General features: G+C 38.1%; 1 protein-coding gene across 1 annotated transcript; it reads left to right on the top strand.

Annotated features, from left to right (window-relative positions):
- The first annotated feature begins 3,274 nt into the window (after positions 1-3,274).
- On the top strand, positions 3,275-14,794 carry Nck1 (NCK adaptor protein 1). Its single transcript, XM_038322709.2, has 3 exons — positions 3,275-4,541; positions 10,856-11,568; positions 14,058-14,794. Exons 1-3 carry the CDS (start codon positions 4,523-4,525, stop codon positions 14,250-14,252), a joined length of 927 nt encoding a protein of 308 aa, XP_038178637.1. The 5' UTR covers positions 3,275-4,522; the 3' UTR covers positions 14,253-14,794.
- The last annotated feature ends 7,616 nt before the right edge of the window (positions 14,795-22,410 follow it).

The raw sequence follows: 22,410 nt of genomic DNA, 5'->3' as shown, positions 1-22,410 counted from the left end.
CTGTCTCCTGTTTGTGTATTGGTTTTATGCTCAGTCTGGCCAACTCAGTATGTAGCCAAGGTCTCAAACTTGTAAAGGTCTTCTTGCCTCAGCCTTTTGACTGATTGGATTAACAGGCATGGTTCCTAATATCCGGCCTCTTAAATGTTGAAGCACGTCTGTTTGGAAAAGCGTGTAGACAATTACTACAAACCATTTTCTGTGTTACAGTCCTGCAACTGCTGAAAGATGGCTGAAGAGGTGGTTGGTGGTGGGTGGCCAAATTCGATTATGTGGCACAGCAAGAACAAGAGCTGGATATCAAGAAAAATGAGAGATTAGGGCTTCTGGATGATTCTAAATCCTGGTGGCGAGGTTCGAAATTCCATGAATAAAACAGGTTTTGTCCCTTCTACTATGTGGAGAGAAAAAATAGTGCTCGAAAAGCATCTATTGTTAAAACCTGAAGGACCACCTTAGGTAAGTTTGTTTTGTATTGAAGGGAAAACACCAGCTTTCATTTTAGCTGGGTCTCGGAGCTTAGTTCTTTGAACAGTCTTACAGCATTGTGCAGAGTTAGTTTGACTGGAAAAGGGCAGAACTGTCACATTAGCTAGTCATGTAAGTTGAGAACCTAATAGCTGTTTAGAGACTAGTGAAGATCATGTTCACAACGTCTATAAATCTAGGCCCAGATTCAATGTTTCTGATGAGCAAACTAACTTTGGCTTTCTTGCAACAGCTTCTTGAGTAGTAAATACCTAATGGATTTTTGATTTACAGAAAATTTGGCTTAGTTGAGACAGGGAAGTGTGAGAGATGCAGACTTGTTTCCTGGGGCATGCTGGTAATTTATTTTACATGGCACATTAGTGGACTTTTTTGACATGTAGTGAAGCTGCACTTTGAAAAGCAGATTTTTTTTCTGTCTGAAAAGAGTTTTAGGCCCAGTGGGTTATTGCTGTCCTATCTGCCGCTGTAGGAATGGCACTTTCTCTAATTGTGTATCTTTTGGTTTTAAATTTTTCCTTGGCTTCTATTAGGATAGGGAAACCTACTTTACCCTGCATTGGTTAACTAACGGAAGGAAGTTATGTAGGGGTGAAGACTGACTCCTCCTCTTTCTTAATTTAACTTTCCTTAATGGGCAGGAAGGAATTGGGAGGGACAGAGATTTAATGTTGGTGTTCAAGGAGGACGTGCTATTGCTAAATCGTTCTTTACTTGTTTGTAAAAAGGGGGAAATGTTTTCTTGCAGACAGTTTAGGATTAAATGTAGCACGACTGATTAAATATTATTATATAGTATTTAAAATTCTTAATGCACAATTTATATTCTGGTATTTTAATAATTATTGACAATAAGAGTAAATGTTTATATTTTTAACTGTTTGTAAACTGCATAAATTAAACATGTAGTACAGTTCAAGCAACTTAATGAAGTATTGGACTTTCAGGTCCTACACAAAGATATTGCTGATGTACTCAGTTGTTTTAATATCTGCTGTCAACATGGAGTTTGCCCGGTTAACTTCTTATCTCTTAGTTTTGGGAACCTCTACAGTTATGGATAACTGTACTCCCTGGAGTACACTTGTCTGCACTCCCTAGGGTTTGAAATACTGCATTCAATTAATGATCTTTGATGAAAATAATGTGAATCTAGGTTTTGTATCAAATATCTAACCCCCTTCCTTTTCCCAGAGTATCTGTACCCTATTTTGGTACCTTAAATTCCATGTAATTTAATGAATTTGTTTTACAGTGGCTGTGCTAGTAGAGACATGGTTTGGAAATTAAGGAAAAGGAGGAGTTGTAGGAAAGGAAGAATGTATCTATACATTTTTAACTATGAGGAATTACTAGCTTAAATATTTTCTTTGAAAATGAGTGAATTATAACTCAGCATTTTTTTGCTGCCACCATAGTTACAACACGGGTTATTTTTTGGTTTAAGGAGAAACAGTATTGGAAAAAAGAAGCCTTGGTTTTGAAACATTTCTAATTGCTTGGGTGTGGGCCAGGTCACATGGATTGGGTGTGGGAAGTTTCAGGGTTACAGAGCAGACCAGGAAGTCACTGAAATTATCCCGGAGCGTGTCAACAAAACTCTGAAAAGAGAACACAGATTTTATTCAAAATGGATTGGTTAACATCTTTAAAGGTTTTTTCAGTAAAGTTATTCTGTTACATTAAGTCTAATAGTTTTTCTTGTTACAGGTTTTGATTTGTTTTTTACCTTTTAAGGGGGAAAACTATATGGCGAGAACTCGGTGTGTTTATATAAGCTGGTACTTAATGCTGTATGTGTAATATAAGGTAAATAACTGGTAGTATCTTCAATGCTGTTAGTTTGATCTGATAATTAAAGTGTTTCAACATGAATGCTTAATAAATAAGGAGAGGATATATATGATTTTAATGTGATGTAGATAGTTGTAATTCAGTAACTCTAAAACCTAGCCCAGACGTTTGAAGTAAAGTAAGTCAGTTGTGAACAAATTTTTTACTCTTGACCTTTAAAGTAAAAATTCTGGTTTTTTTTGTTTTTTAAACAAGATTTTACTTAAGCTTTAGAGTAATGTCAAGATATTTAATAAGAGCTCTAGTAAACTACAATTACTGATTTAGAAGTAAAATGTTATGTTAATTTGGCTCTGCTGGTGGCATGTGGTATGATAATCGTGTTCTTGATTGAATCTCTTTGAATATTAACTGTCTGTACAAAAATGAAGAGAGAAATAATCTAGGAGTCCCTTATATACAAAAGCCTAAGAAAACAAAGAGTAACCCAATGAGAGATTCCAAGGGAAAGGGCAAAACCAAAGGAGTAAGCACTTTGCTGGGAAAGAATGTGGTTCATTGTAAGACGTAGGCTCCTTTGTTTCCTTGGTTAGCCTTGAGTGATTTCATTTCGGGATATCTCTTCTAACTCCTAGTTACGATTTAGAGAGCAAATGCATTTTAGTTCTTTGAAGTTATGGTTTTAAAGCTAATTTTCTTTTGAATGTTTGTGTGTGTGTGTGTGTGTGTGTGTGTGGTGTGTGTGTGTGTGTCCCCACCTGTGTACCTGTGGGTACGTGTGTATAGAGGCCAAAGGATAACAGGAGATGCCCATCCCAGGAACATCATCCACCTCTCTCAGGGAGACAGGTTCTCTCATTGGTCTGGGGCATACTAATTAAGCTACATTGACTGACAAGCTAGCCCAGCTCACCACCGGATTGCAAGATTGTTGAGTTACCACACTTGGCTTTTTTTTTTCTTTAAACAAACGGGTTCTGGAGATCCAGCTGAGGTTCTTACGCTGTGAGGCAAGTGTATTACCAACTGAAGCTTCTTCCCTTCAACTCTATTCATTAATTTATGAACCACATTTTTAATGGAGAATCTAATGCGTACTATATAAAAATCAGCTTGATGGGATGGCAAGATTGCTCAGTATTTGCCATTAAACTTGACAACTAAGAGTCAACCCCTAGAACCTGCGTGGTGGAAGGAAAGAACTGTTTCCTGCAAGTTTGTTCTCTGACCACAGCATATTCATGTGCACATACATGCACACACACCAAAATAAATAAACAGTTATTATAATAAAATCATTTTTATTTGTATGAATATTAAGTCTCACAGAATTAGGGAGGTAGATGTTAATCATTGCTTATTAAAAATACAGTAGGCTTTAAATTTAGATAATGGTCAAAGTGATAATTATTAATAAGCCAGAAATGGTATTAAAAGATGACACATACACGCACATGTATATACAGCATCTATTATTGAACAATGATTCAATATATCAGCTTATAAATTGAGTGGCACGAGTTGTTCTCCATACTGGGTATTAGGAATTTAACAGTTAATCTTAATAGCACCTGTAGTCCAAAGGCTAAGATTTTAGTTTTGTAGATAAAATATTCCTTTCCTGAATCTCTTTAACATTCATGTTTATTTTGTTAGCACCCTGTCAGAGTAGAGACAGGTTATTCATTCACCTAATTTCTGAACGTACCTGAAAAAATAGAGAAAACAGCATTACGTGTTCATTGTTTGGTAGCCAGAATACTTTGAAAACAAAATTTAGAGTGTTTATCATCTTAAATAGATCTATTATAAGCCATGATTTATCTCATTTACATGAACAGATGAAGTACAAAATATAAATCTTAATGGGAAGAATAGCATATATTTGTATTTATAATAACTTAATTCTACTCCCAAATAAATTGTGGACTATCCCTGTAGCCTAGTATATAACTGAAGTGTTTTTAATTCCTGTTTTGGGTAAAAGAGACAGTTGGGCAAGACTTACATGATCCTGGAAAGTACCTTCAAACTCTAGAAGTCTTACAGTCTTGGCAAAAGAATGAATGGTCTTAGTGTGTCATGGGAGTCAGGGGAAGTCCTCAGGGAGCCATTGGTTTTGAAGAGCGAGAGCATGAGAGCAGGATGAGACGGCTCAGGCGTCAGGAGTCAGAAGCGGCAGCAGTGCTTTGTTCCCTCTGTTCGGCGTTTGCTTAGTGACTGAGATGAAGGAAAGCTGATGTTGAAAGCAAAAAGAGGTAAGGGTCACCCTGGGAATGGCTGGCATGAGGAAAGAGTTTAGTAAGAGCTTGCTGTGGTTATGTAGGTGCAGAAATCCTTGGTGACCTGGACTCACGTCCTAGTGTTGAGGTGAGGTGATGGAGTAGCTTCCTCACGTGTTCTGGCCACGTGAGATCGGTGCTTCCAGGTTCATCATCAAGGTTTTTAAGGATTTGAAACCAGTTCATGTAAGGAGGAGTTACTGGTACAAAGATAATACTTGAGAAAGGTAAACACTATCACACAGAGATTGTGTTCACACTGCTTACTGAGGTTCTTAAAAACTTTTTTTTTAAAGTAAGGTGTCACTTTGTAGACCAGGCAGGCTGCAGACTCAGAGACCTGCCTGCCTCTGCCTCTAGATTGCTGAGATTAAAGGAGTGTACCATCAGCCAATTCTTAAAAACTTTTGAGGAACTTAGAAATGCATTGTTTCTAGTTAAAAGCAATGCTAGTTGGACTGGAGAGGTGACTCAATGATTGAGAGCACTGCCTGCTCTTGCAGAGGTCCCTGGGTTCAATTTGTAGCACCCACGTAGTGGCTCATAACTGCCTAGTCCTGTGGGCTCTAATGTCTCCTGGTGTGCAGACACATATACATAGATAAAACACCCATATACATTTAATAAATAAATAATCTTTATCAGGACATAGTGGTGCATACCTTTTAATCCCAGCAACTGGGAGGCAGAGGCAGGCAGATTTCTGAGTTCAAGGCCAGCCTGGTCTACAGAAGAGTTCAAGGACAGCCAGGACTACGTAGTGAGACCCTGTCTTAAGTCTCCCTACCCCCAAAACAAAATTGCTAGAGGCGTAGAGAAGGCCAAATAGATAGAAAAGAGGGACAAGAAGCTATAGAAACATTTTTAAGGTAACCAAAAAGCAGACCCAAGTTATGTACCTTGTTAGTGCTTACATGTTTATTTCACTCCCTGCCCTGGCCAGGTTGGTCCAGCTGTGTAATATAATAATAAAAAAGTTTATGTAATTATGGAAAATACCAGGAAAACTATTAAGTACTATCTATCGAGTGCCTACTTTGTGCTGCGTATTATGCTAAGCACTTACATATACACTTTTTTAAATTTTTTTTACAAACCTTTGTAATATAGACATTTACCTATCAACATTTCGTAAAGGAAGTGAAGTTTAAAAATTTAATAATGTGTTCAAGATGACAAGGGGAAAATACAAATTTAAGCCTTGTTTGTTCAAGTTTTCATAGTAGACCCTCAGGAGTCAGGATCAGAGCAAGAGTAGCAATGGACTAAAAGAATTTGGAAAAAGACTAGTTGAAATTCGGGTGATCGTGGTGAACTGAATACTAGCTCAAGATGTGCTGTGATTGTAATATTTCTGTCTCCTTTATTTTATTTTTAAAAAAGCAGGATCTCACTGTGTTGCCAAGGTTGTCTTTAAAATCCTTGGTTAGTGCAGTTCCTCCCTTTTGAGATTACAGACATGAGGCTAACATCCATCAGCTATGTCTCCTAGAATTTACATGTTGAAACCTAATCATCAATAGAGTGTATTAAGAGGCAGGGAATCTTAGGCAGCTATCGGCTTATCATGACATTGTAAAAACAGTTGGAAGCTTGCTTATTTGTCTTTTCACCATGGGAGTACTCATCATTAAGAGATAGGACCTTGCCAGGTGGCGGTGGCGCACGCCTTTAATCCCAGCACTAGAGAGGCAGAGGCGGGCGGATCTCTGAGTTTGAGGCCCAGCCTGGTCTACAAGAGCTAGTTCCAGGTCAGACTTCAGAGCTACAAAGAAACCCTGTCTTGAAAAACCAAAAAAAGGAAAGAAACCAAAAAAAAAAAAAAAGAAAGAAATAGGATTTCACCAGATGTAGTCTGTCGGTTTCTTTAGCTTGAACTTTCAGAACTATGAGAAACAAATTGTTGTTAAATATAAATTACCTGACTTTTGCTCTTATTTTTTGTGTTATAATTAGCATCTTGAACAAAGACAGGAGGAATTTTGGAAAAAAAATAGTAATATTGATTCTGATGAGCATCTAAAAGAAAGGCTCTAATTATTGATAGTTACCATATAATTGACTGAATGAATGGCTTAATACTTTTAAAAAATGTATTTTTGTATCAAGTTTTGTTGGTAGCAGAAGATTGGGATATCCATTTTGGCACTAGAAACAAAATTGTAAAGCAGGGGAATAATACAGCCTACCAGCTACATGTGCATTTGTTTAAAAATTTTATTGCGATTATTTATTGTGTGTGTTCAGACGTGTGAGCACTTGCCATGTGCATACCACAGCACCACCGGACCGATATCTATGTTAATTTAAGCCTTATCCAATATCTATGTTAGAGGACAACTTGTGGGTGTTTTTCTCTTTCCATTATGTGTGATCAACCTTGGGTCATCAGGCTTGGTGATAAGTACTTTTTTACTCACAGAGCCATTTTACCTACATTTGTTCATTCTCCTGATAAAGATTAATGGAACATTTAATATGGGCTAGGCACTAGGGATACAGAGATAATGGAGGAAAAAAAAAAAACAGTGTTTGATCTTAAGCAAGTAGTGGCACACAGAGTACTTAGTGTCAGAGTAAAAGTGTGAAACTGTAATAGCACAGGAGGAATCAGTGAACTCTGTGAGGAGGGAAGGAGATCTTCAGTGAGTAAAGAGCTGTCTGCCACGTTTTGAAGAATGAGATGGAAGTGTTTTAGGTAGACGAATATGTACAAATTTTAGTCTTGAAACCATAGGGTTTTAGTGGTTCTAATAAACTTGCTCTGGCTGTGGTGTGTTATAGCAGCAGTGTCCAGAGAGAAGATGGCCTGTCGTTGAAGACATGCGCACAGAGATAGATATGGAGGGTTTCTGTAGTATAGAAAACAGGTATCTTCTGCTTTTGCTTTCCTTCAAATATTTCTTGTCTCTAAGGTTAACACAGATTGTGGTCGATGTTTTCTCACTTGAGATAATTAGTTGTTGGGTTGTCCAATTAATGTCTTATTTAACAATTTTAAGTTAATTCCAACTTGGTTTGGATAGTATATATAACTGTTCCTTTATATCATCTATTATCATCTATTATCTCTTTATATACTGTTTGTTTACTGAGATTGAAGTTGTAATTTTATGTATTTTTAAATCATATAGGGAAAAGACTAACAAAAAAGATAAACTATTAGTGGCTTTATGTTTACCATCGTTCTTTAGTTCTTTCTGTTTTTAAAATAATTTTTTGAGATTATAATTACATTTCCACTTTCACCAAAGCCTCCCGTGTACCCTTACTCCCCCCTCCAATCTCTTTTTCAACTACATGGCCACATTTTCTTTAATGTTGTTGTTGTTGGTGGTGGTGGTGGTGTGTGTGTGTGTGTGTGTGTGCGCGCGCGCGTGTGTGTGCATACTCCTTCCTAAATACCTAATGCAGCCTACTCAGTCTATATTGTATTATTTGTGTGTATGTTTCCAGGGCTGACCATTTGGTATTGGATAAGTAACCTACTGGTGTGCTCTTCCTTGGGGAAGACTATTTCTCCTGCTCTTAGCATGCCTTAGTTGCCTGTATGTAGTTTTTTGTCTAGGGTTGAGGCCTCCTGAGCTTTTCCCCAGTGCATGTTAGCATTTCAGTTGGTGGTAGCCTTTTTCTTTCTTTGTATGACTACAGATTTCTTTCTGGTGTCTTTTGATTTTTGTCAGAACTACCATTCACTTTCTTAAAGCACAAGTTTATTGGTGATAAGAATGTCTGTGAAGTCTGTACTCTTAATCTGTTTTCTGCCTAGTATTTTGACATCGTGTCCTTAAACATACAGAGTCAAAAGAAAACGGGGATGGAAATCTCCATTATGTATTTATTTATTTATTTATCTATCTATTTTGTTTTTCGAGACAAGGTTTCTCTGTGTAGCTTTGGAGTCTGTCCTGAAACTCACTCTGTAGCTCAAGCAGGCCTTGAGCTCACAGAGATGCACCTGCTCTGCCTCCTGAGTGCTGGGATTAAAGATGTGTGTCTTATCACAGTAATAGGAAAGTAACACTGCTTTTGCTAAAAATGCAGTGACTTCTGGTGCCCACAAGTAAGTAAAAGGCAAGATAAAACCTGGTATCTCTGCTTTTATTTTATATCTGCCTTTTTTACTATGGTTCAACTCTGCATGTAAGCTTGTTAATCAAGGAGTGTCGGTCTGAAAACTTATGACCTAATCAGTTTCATCCTCCTTTAAGGCTTAAGGCACAAAGATAAGAATTTAAAAGTTCTTTGGTATTAGCTTTTATAATATCCTGTTCCAGATCTCCTAAAAGGTGACTGAAAGTCTGTAACCATTGTCCTAAACCTACAGTCACCTTTTCTAAGAACAGTGAAGTCAAACAAATAATCAATTCTCTTCTTAGTGGACTTTACCCCTCACCAGGAAAAGTAATCTCATGAGAGCCAGATTGTTTTCTTAGGCAATAAAGAGGCCCTGCTGCAGATCCAGCATTGGGATAATGATCATCCAAACTTAAATTGACCAGTCATTTTGTGTACCCCTCAAACCTTGCCCTACTTATTTCTTCAGTCAAACTTAAAGCTTATATCAGTTTTCTAGGCTGAGATGTATGATCTCTATTTTCCCAACGTAACCATTCTGTTTGAAAGTTTTTCCTGCTTTTCCATTATGTGTTTTCTGTTTGATATCTGGGAGTGCTGGTCCAAGTTAATTTGTTACATCCCACCCCCAAATCAGGGTTCTTGCTTGAAAGCCTAGGTACAGTTGTAATCAAGTAGTTTTAATATATCATGGTAAAGAGAAAAAGAGAAGATTGTGTGGGGTTGTCATGATGGCTCAGCGTGTAAAAACATTTGCTGCTGAGCCTGATGACTTAAATTTGATCCTTAGGACTCGCATAGAATGAGAAAACCTCATTCTGGAAGTTTCCCTCTGAATTCCAAACATGCTTTGTGTTGTGTGTACAACATTTTAAAAGGGGGGTAGTGTGTAAGCAACAGTTGAAGAAGTTGAAAAGTAAAAAGAGAATTTCAAAAGAATAGCACAGTGTATTCTGAGCCTGTGTTCAGTCTCTGAAACTGCACAGTAGGAGAGAATGAACTCTCAGAAGTTGTTTCTGGCTGTACGTGCTAGGCTAAGTAAATATATGCAGAAATAAATGTAAAAATTACTAAAAGAATAGGAAAGTCAAATAACTTTTTTTGATATTGAAGTGATTTAAGAATTTTTTTAGATAATTGATAAGTCTATGTAAAAAAGAAAAAAGGTAGTGTGTGGTCTCTGAAGAGAAAAGGTGGTTATTAAGAACTCTGAAGGATCAAAAGTTGGGGCCTTGACCAAACAAAGAATGAGAATAATAAGGTTGTTTTTTGTTTTGTTTTGTTGTGTTTTAAGAGTGTAGAAGGAAGCCAGGTCGTGACGGTGCACACCTTTAATCCCAGCATTCTGGAGGCAGAGGCAGGTGGATCTCTGAGTTCGAGGCCAACCTAGTCTACAGAACCTGTTCCAGGATGTCCAGGGCTACACAAAGAAACCCTGTTTCAAAAAGCAAACAAACAAAAACCAAAAAGAGTGTAGAAAGAAATTTGATTAGTTTTATGTCCTAATTTTTCAAAGTAAAAAGCAAAACATCAGATAATGCAGTGGGAAATGAGCAGCCCTAAAAAAAATGCCTGAGTGCACTTGAAGTATGCATTTCTGCTTTCATTTTCTCACTTCTTTCAATAAAAATACTTAAACATTCTATGTACTAAGGACCCTTCAAGATCCTTGAGATTTTTATCTAAGCAAAATGAACAATCTCTGCCTTTTGGGAGGTGTTATGTGAATTGGGATGAAGAGTAAATAAAATTTTAAATTGAACAGATACATAGACTGATCTGGTTTTGGAAACTAAGAAATTATCAAATAAGATTATTCAAATAGAATTTAATATTGTGTATCAGGTGCTAATTTAAATAATTGGTTCATTTTTATGCAGCTAATTAGAAAATCTAGATGAATAAAGTAAGATGTCAAGTGTGGGATCACTGGAGTGTTTGTTCTTAATGTAGCTAGGAGAGAAATGAGCTGTGTTAACACGAGGAATTTCAACATGACATCTTTATTATGTAGTTATTTTTTGGTTCTGGCAGGAGAAGAGGAGCTAAACTATCACATGACAAGTTTATTTGATTGGCTTTGGAAAAAGAACTTCTATTTTATTTCCCAAAAGATGATTGCATCATGTCAGTTTGTTTCCTACATCCAGAGGCTTGGGATAAGTGTGCTGAGTTGAAGCTGTAGTCTTACTGCCTTCTCTTTATTTAAACAGGCATTGGAAAAGTGAAAAGAAAACCTAGCGTTCCAGATACTGCGTCTCCTGCTGACGATAGCTTTGTTGACCCAGGGGAACGTCTCTATGACCTCAACATGCCTGCTTTTGTGAAATTTAACTACATGGCTGAGAGAGAGGATGAACTGTCATTGATAAAAGGGACAAAGGTGATCGTCATGGAGAAATGCAGTGATGGGTGGTGGCGTGGCAGCTACAATGGACAGATTGGATGGTTTCCTTCAAACTATGTAACTGAAGAAGGTGACAGTCCTTTGGGTGACCATGTAGGTTCTCTGTCAGAGAAATTAGCAGCAGTTGTCAACAATCTGAATACAGGTCAAGTACTGCATGTGGTACAGGCTCTTTACCCATTCAGCTCATCCAATGATGAAGAACTCAATTTTGAGAAAGGTGATGTAATGGATGTTATTGAAAAGCCGGAAAATGACCCAGAGTGGTGGAAATGCAGGAAAATCAATGGCATGGTTGGCCTGGTGCCAAAAAACTATGTTACTATTATGCAGAATAACCCATTAACTTCAGGTTTGGAACCATCACCTCCACAGTGTGATTATATTAGGCCTTCACTCACTGGAAAGTTTGCTGGCAATCCTTGGTATTATGGCAAAGTCACCAGGCACCAGGCAGAAATGGCATTAAATGAAAGGGGGCATGAAGGAGACTTCCTCATTCGTGACAGTGAATCTTCGGTAAGTTGATTTTCAAAGGTAAATGGACATAGAGCTCCAGGCTTTTAAAAGTAAGGTTGCAGAGGTTGAATGGCTTACTTAAACCTAACTAAGTTGTAAGCTGGGATGTGTTCTTCCCAGTGAACCTGTTATGAATAAGCCAGGTGGGGCAGTGACTATGTTGTATTAATGGGATTTCTTCAGTTGTCTTGAATTTTGCATTTCTGGAATATTCTCTGTCCCATTAAACTGAAAATTGGGGAAAACTGAGCATTGGTTTCTTTCTTGAGAATAGAATAATGCAAATTAAACTGCTGCTAGATGTAATATAATAAGAATGCTATCATTGTAGTCCTTTTAGGAATTCTCTAACTATAAAAAATTATGTCTTCATAAATTAATTGTTTACTTAAAATGCCTCCCTTCCTCCTTATCTCCTCCCTCCCTCCTTTCCTTCTGACAGTGAGTACTTACTATGTAGCCCTGACTGCCCTGGAACTCACTGGGTAGACCTCACTGGCCTTGAACTCAGAGTTCCACCTGCTTCTGCCCTTGCCTATGTAGGGATTAAAGGTCTATGACCCCATACCTGACTCTTTTGGCTTTTTATTCATCTCAAAAACATTATTATTATTATTATTATTATTATTATTATTATTGGTTTTTTAAGACAGGGTTTTAATTGTGTAGCCCTGGCTTTCTTGGAGCTCAATCTGTAGACCAGGCTAGCCTTGAATTCAAAGATCTGCCTGCCTCTGCCTCCCAAGTGCTGAGATTAAAGGCATGCATCACCAGTGCTCAACCTTAACATGTTTAACACCATTTGAAATGTATTTTCAATAAAAGGTAACATATTTCAGTACTAGCTAGACAATAAAAACACACAAATTGAAAAATGACATAGCTCTTTTAAGTGTTGCTTTATATGTTAAAATTTGATAGTTCTTGTTTTTCTAAAAACTTTTTCCTGATAAACGATATCACTACTTTCCTACTTATCAAATCATGGTTAAAACTGACTTCTGTGAATGTATTGTATAAAAAATTGAAAGAAAAAAGAAAATAATTTTGTGTATGAGGCTGAGATGAATTGAACTTCCTGCTATGAAGTTGGGGAAAATGGTTCCTTTAACGTCTCAGAAGACAGTTGGTTGTTACTAGAGAAGAATAGTGGAGTCCATTTTTGTTAAAATCCTGATATGCAGCACACCATGTAAGTCACTGTTCTTGACTTGACACAGATTGTTCAGAAGTAGTAGGTTTAAAACAGTAGCTGCAGCTACCACCACCTAATTAAGAAAGAAGAGACTTAAATACATAATGCTATTTTACTTGTGTGTAGAGTATAAATACTAGCCAAAATATGTAATTATTTTTAGTACTGTTGTTTTTCAGCTATAGACCTTAAATGTTTTTGTTTGGCCTATACATTTAAAAATCTAATTTATTGTCAATATTTAAATAGCAAAGGGTTTTAAAAATCCAGGCTTTGGAGCCAAATAGATGGGAAGTGCTTGCTGTTTTTTCAGAGGACCCCCGTTGAGTACCCACCACCATGTCAGGTAGCTTACCTGCAACTCCAGCTCTGCCTCTGGGGAATCTGATGCCTCCTTGAACATCTGTATAGCCTTACATATAATCCACATACAGACATACAAACATCCACTAATTTTAAAAGATAATAAAATAGTCTTTTGAAAATGTAGGCTTCAAATTTTCCCTTTAAAATTTAGACCATGTTGGAGAGGTGGCTCAGTGATTAGGAGCACTGGTTGCTTATTCAAAGGACCCAGTTTTATTTCTGTACCCACATGACAACTCAAACAATCTATAACTAGGGGATCCAGTACCTCCATTCTGGCCTCCACAGGCACTGCTCACATGTGATAACGCAGATGCAGGCAAAACACCCATACACATAAAAAAAGTTGCAATAAAAGACGAAGGCCAGTCCACATGGGAGTCTGTTTCTGCAAAGCAGCAATCACAGATGAGCAGTGCATCTCTGTAGGCTCGCTGCATCCTCTTTCCTCTGTCTCCTTTACTTATGGTTCTTTGTTGGCCCTTGTATGAATTTGTCATAGTTTATTAAAGTTCAGTTGAATTCTTAGTTGTCATTTAATTTTGAAAATTCAGAATATTGTGTCTTAAGTTAGGTCCTGTCAGCTCTGAATTGAAAGGGCGTGATGGAGTGGAAGTCTGAAATTTTCTCATTTTTTTTTCTCCCAATGGATTTTCTGTTTGTGCTGCTTTTTGGGCACTGTGGGTGTTAGGAGACTCTAGAGTCCGGTCTGCCTGTCCGTTATCCTGATACGTGATCCCAGGCATACTCTCCGAGCTTCGCTTTCCTCACTCATAAAAGGGTTTCTTATGAGGAATAGAGATTATGTAAATAATTTAGCGTAGTGTCTTGCACTTAGTTAATGTCCAGATTTTAATAGTTGTATTTTATTTTAGATTCTTATACATGGCTTTCACAATGTTTACCTCCCCTCTCCTTTCTCTTTTAGCCAAATGATTTCTCAGTATCACTAAAAGCACAAGGGAAAAACAAGCATTTTAAAGTCCAACTAAAAGAGACAGTTTACTGCATTGGGCAGCGGAAATTCAGCACCATGGAGGAACTTGTAGAACATTACAAAAAGGCACCGATCTTTACAAGTGAACAAGGAGAAAAACTGTATCTCGTCAAACATTTGTCTTGATACTCATCAGCAGTGACTGCTACACAACTTTAACTCGTAACATAATTGAAGACTGAGCGTGTTGGGCCAATTTTACTTGCTTGGAAAGTGCTGTTTCTAACTGTATGAGAACTGACTGTAATACATGAGTATTTTTGTTATAACTCAACCCATACATATATCTACATATGCAGTGCATCTATATAGAAGAGTTCTTTATTCTTGGTCTTTTATCTTATTGTCTTCTTTCCTATTTTTCTCTTTCCTTCTAACAATTAAAGTTTTGTATTAAAAAAAAGAATAATTTGGTTCAAAAATCTTTATATGGAAGAATTCTTTTACTGGTGTTACTTTATTTCCTTGTAAAGGTATCCTGTCCTCCCATAGTTCTCTTTACATAAAATCATATCTATATGGCATATGCTGAAATTCATTTCTTGTAAAGTGTTAATCTTTTCTGTGACTAAACAGCAATAATAAACAGAAAACTAGAAATTATTTTCAGATATTGTATCTGTCATAAGCCATTGTAAATATAAAGTATGTTGTTTGTTGTGCCTTCATTTTAAAATCCATTCATTGTATTCAAAAGGCCCTGGATATTGGTTAGGAAACATAATTTATAACTATTTAAGCAAAAATGTTAAGACTTTAGGGAGTGTCTTTTTTTTTCCTTCACTTGGTTGATGAAGGGAACAGAGCAGTCCCTGACAGTTGGTTGTTGAAATGAAATGGGTGTCTCTAATGTTCCTTGACCAAAGTATGTTGTAGTAGGTGATGCCATATTTCCACCAGTTTGGGGGAAATAGTAAACAATGAGATGTGAAGAAATTTTTTTCTCAACAAATACCAATACTAATTCTCCTTTCAGAATCCTAACCTCTCCTCCCAGTGTCTGATCAGATTTACTGAAAGCCATTTTTTGACACTGTTGCATATTGAACCCTAAGTTACACATGGTAGCAGGCGCTCTGCTGCTGAGTTATACCCACCCCCTCCTTATCATTTAGTTTTCTTACGTGGGACGCTGAAATGATGTGCTGTGGGGAAATGTACTGTAGTTGGGTGTGTTATTTAAATTGTTTACTTTCCAGTTAGTACTTCGTATGTGTGAATGAGAGACTAAAGTATTGAATCTGCTGTTGGTCACTCTTCTTCTCGTTCTGTAAATGTAAGCATACTAACAAAAGTCCCTAATGATGTGTAAGCAGAAGAACATTGCTGTTCTTTGCTATTTTAAACACTAATGTACCAAAATAATAGCTGGTAAGAATCAAAGTTGTGTAATTTCACTTTTTTCTTCGGTGTAGTAGTTAAAAAAAAATTTTAATTTAGATCTTAAAATCACCTGAAGGCTGATGTTACCACTGGGTGGCAGCCCTGGCCTCTCCCACTAACTAGAAGTCAACAAAATAATTGAGGGATGTATGGATTCCCCATCTTTATAACACCTGCTTTCAGAGCTTTTTAGTTTGCATTTGTCTTGGTGCTCTGTTGTTTAAGATAAATGGTAGTAGATTAATGTGAATAAATATACATGCTTACCTTCAGGGCTGTAAAATACTATGAATTCTAAGAAAACCAGTTTAACAGTGGTTTGCAGAATGAGTAGGTAGTAAACAGTCTTACATTTTATGATACTATTTTTGCTCTCTCTCTCTGTGTCACCCTCCCTGCTATGAAGCAATAGACCCTTATAAAAAGGAATGGTTAGACCTTGTCATGGATACAGCTGTTTCTGGAAACTGTCTACTCCACAACCGACTTTGTAAAGGCAGCTCTGGAGTAGTGTTGAGGTGGGTCGCATACATCCTGCTGGAACTAGAATTCATAGAGGATGGATGTGCTCCAGTAATAGCTCCTGTGCATTCTCACACTGGAAGAAACTCAATGGTGCACTGTTTTACTGTGTACTTCAACATTTGGTCAGTTCTTAAAAACCTCTTAAACCATACCATCTCTTCAATCAATGGTTGTTTATATTGTAACCATGAGTTTACTTGAAACAGTTTTCTTAGAATAACCTAGAAAATAGCTGCATAGCTAGGTAGTGACAGACTTGTATTAGAAAAAGCCTCAACCTAGTGTTGTCTGTGTCTTGACACTGCCCTTCGTGCTAGTTTTAGACTAGGAGGTGGGTCCTGGGGAAAGTACTAGTACAGAAGTTTTTGTCTCTACAAGAGCTGATTAGTTCCCCAAATTTAAATATATGTTGTACCCATAATCCTGTCTGGCTTGTGTCTACAAAAACTCCTCTAAAGTCTTGGAAGGGGTGGTTCGTTTTGTTCTTAAACATCCTTATATATGCATGAAAGCTTAGCAACAAAAGAAAAGCTGTAAATGTTATGTCTCTTTGGTCATAAATCTTAGAGTTGAGTTGAATATTTAATGTGTATTGCATAGTCACTTCATTTTAACATATACACTTAAGACTATTAAAACTGTTTGACAAATACCACTAAATAAAATAGGAAATACCCTGTTCAGTGGTATAAGCCTGTAATTCTGGCTGCTCAGGAGGCTGAGGAAGATAATGGGTTTAAGGCATGCCTGAGTAGTTTATCAAGACCCTGAAAAAAGTAGAGTTGGGACCGTAGTTCTGTGGTAGAGCTTGCATGAACTCTGTATACTTTCTCCAGCATCAGCAAACAAAAAAGGGAATCTGCGTATTGCCAGAATGAAAAGGCCTAGCAATGAGCAGCTTAGGTAATTAGAACATGCTTGTAAATCATACCCAGCTCCAGTGATCTGCCATGTAATCTAGAGGTTGCAAAAATGATCTCTGAGGTGCTTTTCTGGGAATTAGGAAAATGCATCGTCTCTACCCCATCCCTTGACTTGTCAAAAAGTGTAGAATTTTACCCGCTGGTCGTGCTTTATTCATGATGCAGCCAAATATAGAAGTATTGTTCAACTTGTGTAGTATTCAACTTGACAGCACTTAAAATGGGAGATTTCAGAAAGCATTGTAATTTGTGGTTTCTTTAAAAATAAGCTGACAGTGTGAGTTGAATTCCCGAGTTAAATGATCAGCTGGAACCTGGTGTGGATGGTCCCATAATGCACATGGTGAAAGATATTCAAACAATAATAAAGTCTCTCCCGACTCTTACCCCATAATTTATAGCCAAATTGATATATTGTTTCTCTCTATTTTTCCTGTTGCTTGGAGTTTTTGGCTTTTAATATGAGATAACCATTTTTAAGAAACTTCCTATCAATGAATTAGGAGTGTAGCATTACAGCTTTTGCTTTTTCATTTTAATATTTTATTAGGAAAAAAACCTTTATATAGCTCTCTTAACTGTCTTATAAGTCTTCACAACTGTGGTCACTTGACTTTTGTTCAACATAAGACAGTGTCATTTTCTGAATCACATTCAGGGGATTAAACAAATTCTTGATTCTGATTCTGTTGCAAGGTAGATATGCTTGTTCTGTGGCGTTCAGCAAGTTTGTGACTCAGCTCTGCTGAATTCTAAACACTGCTGACAGCAAAACAAGCAGCGCACACTTCACACCCTAGTTTCTTGCTGTTACATGTGCGTTTCTAGTTTACTTACAGGAGTCTCTTGACCTGAAAGCACATGCGGTTTGTGGAGATTGTTGAATAAAGTAGGAAATTAACTGCACTTGCTGAGGTAATGAGGAAGAGTTTGAGTTATTGTGTGTGTGTGTATATGCGCGCGTGCACGCGTGTAGAGGGGGTTAAACCAGATAAGAGTGTCTTTCTGGCCAGAACACTTTGGTTGTATCCATTTCAGAACTGGTTTGATGCCCTCAGCAGCTTAGCAGGGACAGCTAGCTGATGTAGTTATTTTTGTAGTGCTGGACAATGGAACAGCAGCTGCCTCATGCACGCTAGGAAAGTAACCAACCAACTGTGCTTTAAATATTTCCACACAGATTACATAACTTTACAGCACAGGGAAAGCTGGTCTCACAGTTGCAAAGTTTTATTTATTACTACAAAGGTTTTCTCTCTCCTTTTGTACCTCATTGACAAACAGGAAAACATAAATAACATTTTGAAGTAGTTATCTAAGATATATAGGAAAAAAGATTGTTTTAAACTGACTTTTGGGCTCAGATATATCTTAACCTGTAGGTATCTGTCTTTGGAAAATTGTTGAGACAAAAAAGATGGATCCAGAAAGAGACTAAATGTCTAAATGTAGGCTAAACACAGGAATAGTTGAGATAACTTTGAACACTTACATAAGAAATTAGGAACTCCTGAGTAAGCATAGCTTCTCTAGAGCAAGTGATGTCAAAACAAGTGTTTGCTTTCTGAACTGTAGGTAGGCAAACAGGTTATAGAGAACAAATTCTGATTTCACTGAGGCATTATTGCTTAGTTTCAAAGTTAAAATTCTAGTTTTGGGCTGTTTATATAGTTTGATCTTGCATGTCACTCAAAGCCATGTGTTAAATTTTTGGTTTCCATCTGGAGCACTTTCTCAGAAGGTGGTAAAACCTTAAGGAGATGGGGCTTTCCCGCCCCCCATTTTCCTTCCATTTCTCATCTTACCCTAAAACAATCCTACCTTTTAAGTTGATTCTTTCGTTACTCAAGCATGAGACTGCTCTCACCCTGCATTACAATGGAAAAAAAAAAAAAGCCTTAGGCTTTGGTGACATTCGTATTCTAGGGATGCAGTACCTAAATGGAAAAGATATGTACAAGACAAGCGGAGCACATGGTTGCTGTTAACAGGGGAAGGTCTTCAGTAAAATCAACTTAGATGTTGTGGGCTCCACTTAGGGCCACTGGTGATTGAAAAACAAAAACAATTGCCTAAACCATTAGAATCATGTAGATGTTCACTTACAAAGCATGTTTCTCATTTCCAGAATTTTAAAGTGGTATTTGTTTCATTCAAATATGGAACTTTTAACTACAAAGGGCTGTTCAGAATAAAACCCAATTCTCTGTGTTCATAGGAGTTATTGGGTCATGTTACATAGATACCAGCTATAACTACAGGAAGATGACAGTGTTACAGACATAAAGGTTTTAACTCATTGATTCCATGAGATTAATTTCTTGATAGATTTAAATGACTGTTTAAAACTTTTTACTATTTTTTTAAACGTGTGTGGGTATTTTGCCTGCGTGTCTGTCAGTGCTCTTGGAGAGAGGCCCAGGGCACCAGAACCCCTGTGAAGGGGTTGTAAGCCACCATTGGGGATGGGGGGGGGCACTAGAATTGACCCCAGGTCCTCTGGAAGAGCTGATGGTGCTGCTAACCGCTGAGCCATTTCTCCAGCCTCTCAGCAAGTTTAGAAGTCAGACAGGTCTGAAAACTGGATTTTGAAAATAACAGCCAGAGGAGAAGTGGTGGAAACAAAAGAGTCTGAAAGGAATTCCACTGTTTAAATTCTCTGTGTGACTTCCAGGAAAAAGAAATGAGAGCTAAATGTCAGATGTTCTTTTTTTTTTTTTTTTTTTTTTTTTTTTTTGGTTTTTTCGAGACAGGGTTTCCCTGTAGTTTCTAGAGCCTGTCCTGGAACTAGCTCTTGTAGACCAGGCTGGCCTCGAACTCAGAGATCCACCTGCCTCTGCCTCCCGAGTGCTGGGATTAAAGGCGTGCGCCACCACCGCCCGGCTCAGATGTTCTTAAACACAAGCCTAAATATATGGGAATCTTTGTGCAAACAGAGTAAGTGAAGAGTACAAGAACAGGATAAAATAATTGGCCCTTTGGCCTGTTCCTGGATTCTTTCAGTCTGATGAGTGAGACTCAGATTGGGGGTAAAAAGTATGACCCTTTTCCCCCCTCACTGTCTTTACATAAAGTTCTTGTTTTTTTCCTAACAAAAATACCAAAGAATTAAGTAGCAAATGGGGGGATGTGCTATATTTAGGCTACCCACTTATCTATCCATTCAACTGTTCCTCTTCAGGCCTGAACCATCCTCCAATTCTGCAGAAAATCCCAGGAATTCTGACAACATGGCTGGGCTGTAGCTCAGTTGGTAGAGTAGTGCCTAATATTCACAGGCCTCTGGGTTTGATTTCCCGCACTTGTGGATGGAGGCAAGAGGATCAGGAAGTTAAAGGTCATCCCAAATTGCTTACATAGTGAATTCGAAGTCTTAACTCCTTCAAACCTTGGGTCAACAAAAACAGGATAAAGGATAGTTTGATTTGGGCATATTGCATAGACAAGATGGTTGAAGTAGTATAGGAGGAGGATTGACAAAGCAGAAGAGAAGCAAGAGCAGAGACGGGAGTATCGGGTGGTAGAGTTGAGCAAATGAGGCATAGTCATCCAGAAGCCCTTACCTAGTGTAATGGCCCAGGCATAGGCAGATCATCTGAGTTTTTTTTTTTTTTTTTTTTTTTTTTTTTTTTTTTTTTTTTTTTTTTTAAACAGGGTGATGACCCAGTCTTCAGAAAGATTAATTCAAAAGCTAGGTTAGGTTAATGACATTACCTCTCACTGCCCAGTAGGTGTGTACTGAGCCCAGGACCTAACTAACTCTCCTTGTAATCGGGCTGGATTGTCTTGGTATAGACTCATGCCATGCAGAGCTATTTTAGGACCCTATGGCTCAGTGGTGGACTGCCCCACAACTCAGCTGTGTGAGACTTACTCTTGATTGCATTTTTTGTTTACCTTTTTTTTAAATCCCCTGATTCACTTTGTGTTCTCAAATTCTCAAACTTTCCATCATTGGGCTTTGCTCAAGTTATCCTCTCTGGATTGCTGAATCGTGAACTCATCTAACCCCTTTTGTTCAAACATAGACGGGTATATTCCTGGAACTCCGTTCTGTGGCCCACCTCCTGCTTATTCTCTAAACCGTTGTTCATTTCAGGAGTCACACCCCTACAGTGTTAACTGGGAAGCTAGCAGTTGAGGGAAGTGAAAAGAGGTTGAGGTTGGGCATATTTCTGATGGATTTCCTCTCCCCATTCTTGATTCCCACAACTGTTTTGCAATGCATTACTGTATTTTCTTTGTAAATGAAAAAGAAATGTAAGGCTAATGGAGTTGTTTTCTTCCTCTTTGCATAAAGTGGCCATTAGTTTTTCCATTTACTCTTCAACCCACAATGATCTAGGTTTTGATCCAAGGCTTCCACAGGAACTCCTCTTGCTGGGATTACAATGACTTTCCAGTTGTTACATCCAGGGAACATTTTTCAGTGATGAACTCACTGGGGACTCTCTTCTGCACTCTGCCTCAACAATCACATCATGCCTCATTGTTTTTAGAACCACTTCTCTGAGCTACCACTCCCACTTCTGTCTTGTAGTTCATGTTCTTGCCTTCTCTAGTCTCTCTCTATGTCTGCACATCATTCTTAGTGGACAAGTTTTGTTTGCACAAGCTCACCCACTACCCATAAAACCCCCGTAGGTAGGGGAGAGGTATTATTTCCTTGACATCAATTTGAGATAGGTATTTGCATAATGGGGATTGTGCCTGCTCACGTAAATGCTTTAAATCTAAGTGCATGAGGCTGAGCAAATGCAGCCTCTTTCTGCAGACCCCTGACCCTGCCTGCCCTGGCCCCGCCCTACTCTGTGCCTTTCTGTTCTTTGAGGACTTGCTGTCCACCCAGTTACCCAAACCAGAACCGGAAAGTCGTCTTTGGCATCCTGGCCCTTCCCAGTCCTTCCTAGTCCATACAGTATGTAGGAGCTACTATTCTAAGCCCTGCATTTTGAGGTGTTCATTTCTTCCCACAGACCTGGTGAAGCCTAGCATAGGCTGGCAGTATCTCTCACCCTGATGCCTGGGAGAGCCCCCTCTTGTCTGTCACTTTGCTTTCTCAGAAACCTTTAAAGTCTGAAATGCAGAGAATGTCACCATCAGATTGGCGTTTGAAACCCTGCCCTTGATACTCACTGCTCTAAGGATAAACTGGAAACCACTCAGAAAACACTGTGAGCTCTCTGGACCCTTGTTTCTTTCTGTATGCCTTGCCACGTCTTCTCATTCCAGCCTTGCTCACTCTGTCTAAAAGTAGGATTTTTCTAAACACCATGTGTGAGTTCTCCTGAGTTCAATACTCTGCCAGTCTCCTCCATAGGAAGCCTTCTAGAATCCCGGAAGGTGGATTGGGTGTTTCTCTTCAGTACCCCAGTACCCTAGTGGTTCCTCCATTGTATTCAATATTGCCCCATGATTATTTCTGTATGCATCTTCATTAGTTGGGAAAGGAT

The sequence above is a fragment of the Arvicola amphibius genome, chromosome 3, assembly GCF_903992535.2.
Source record: "Arvicola amphibius chromosome 3, mArvAmp1.2, whole genome shotgun sequence".
NCBI lineage: Eukaryota > Metazoa > Chordata > Mammalia > Rodentia > Cricetidae > Arvicola > Arvicola amphibius.
The sequence above is the reverse complement of the archived record's forward strand: the minus strand, read 5'-3'. Positions and strand labels throughout refer to the sequence as shown.

Coding starts and splice junctions, on each gene's coding strand:
- Nck1 (XM_038322709.2), top strand. Junction 11,569..14,057: donor TTCGTGACAGTGAATCTTCG/GTAAGTTGATTT, acceptor TTTCTCTTTTAG/CCAAATGATTTCTCAGTATC.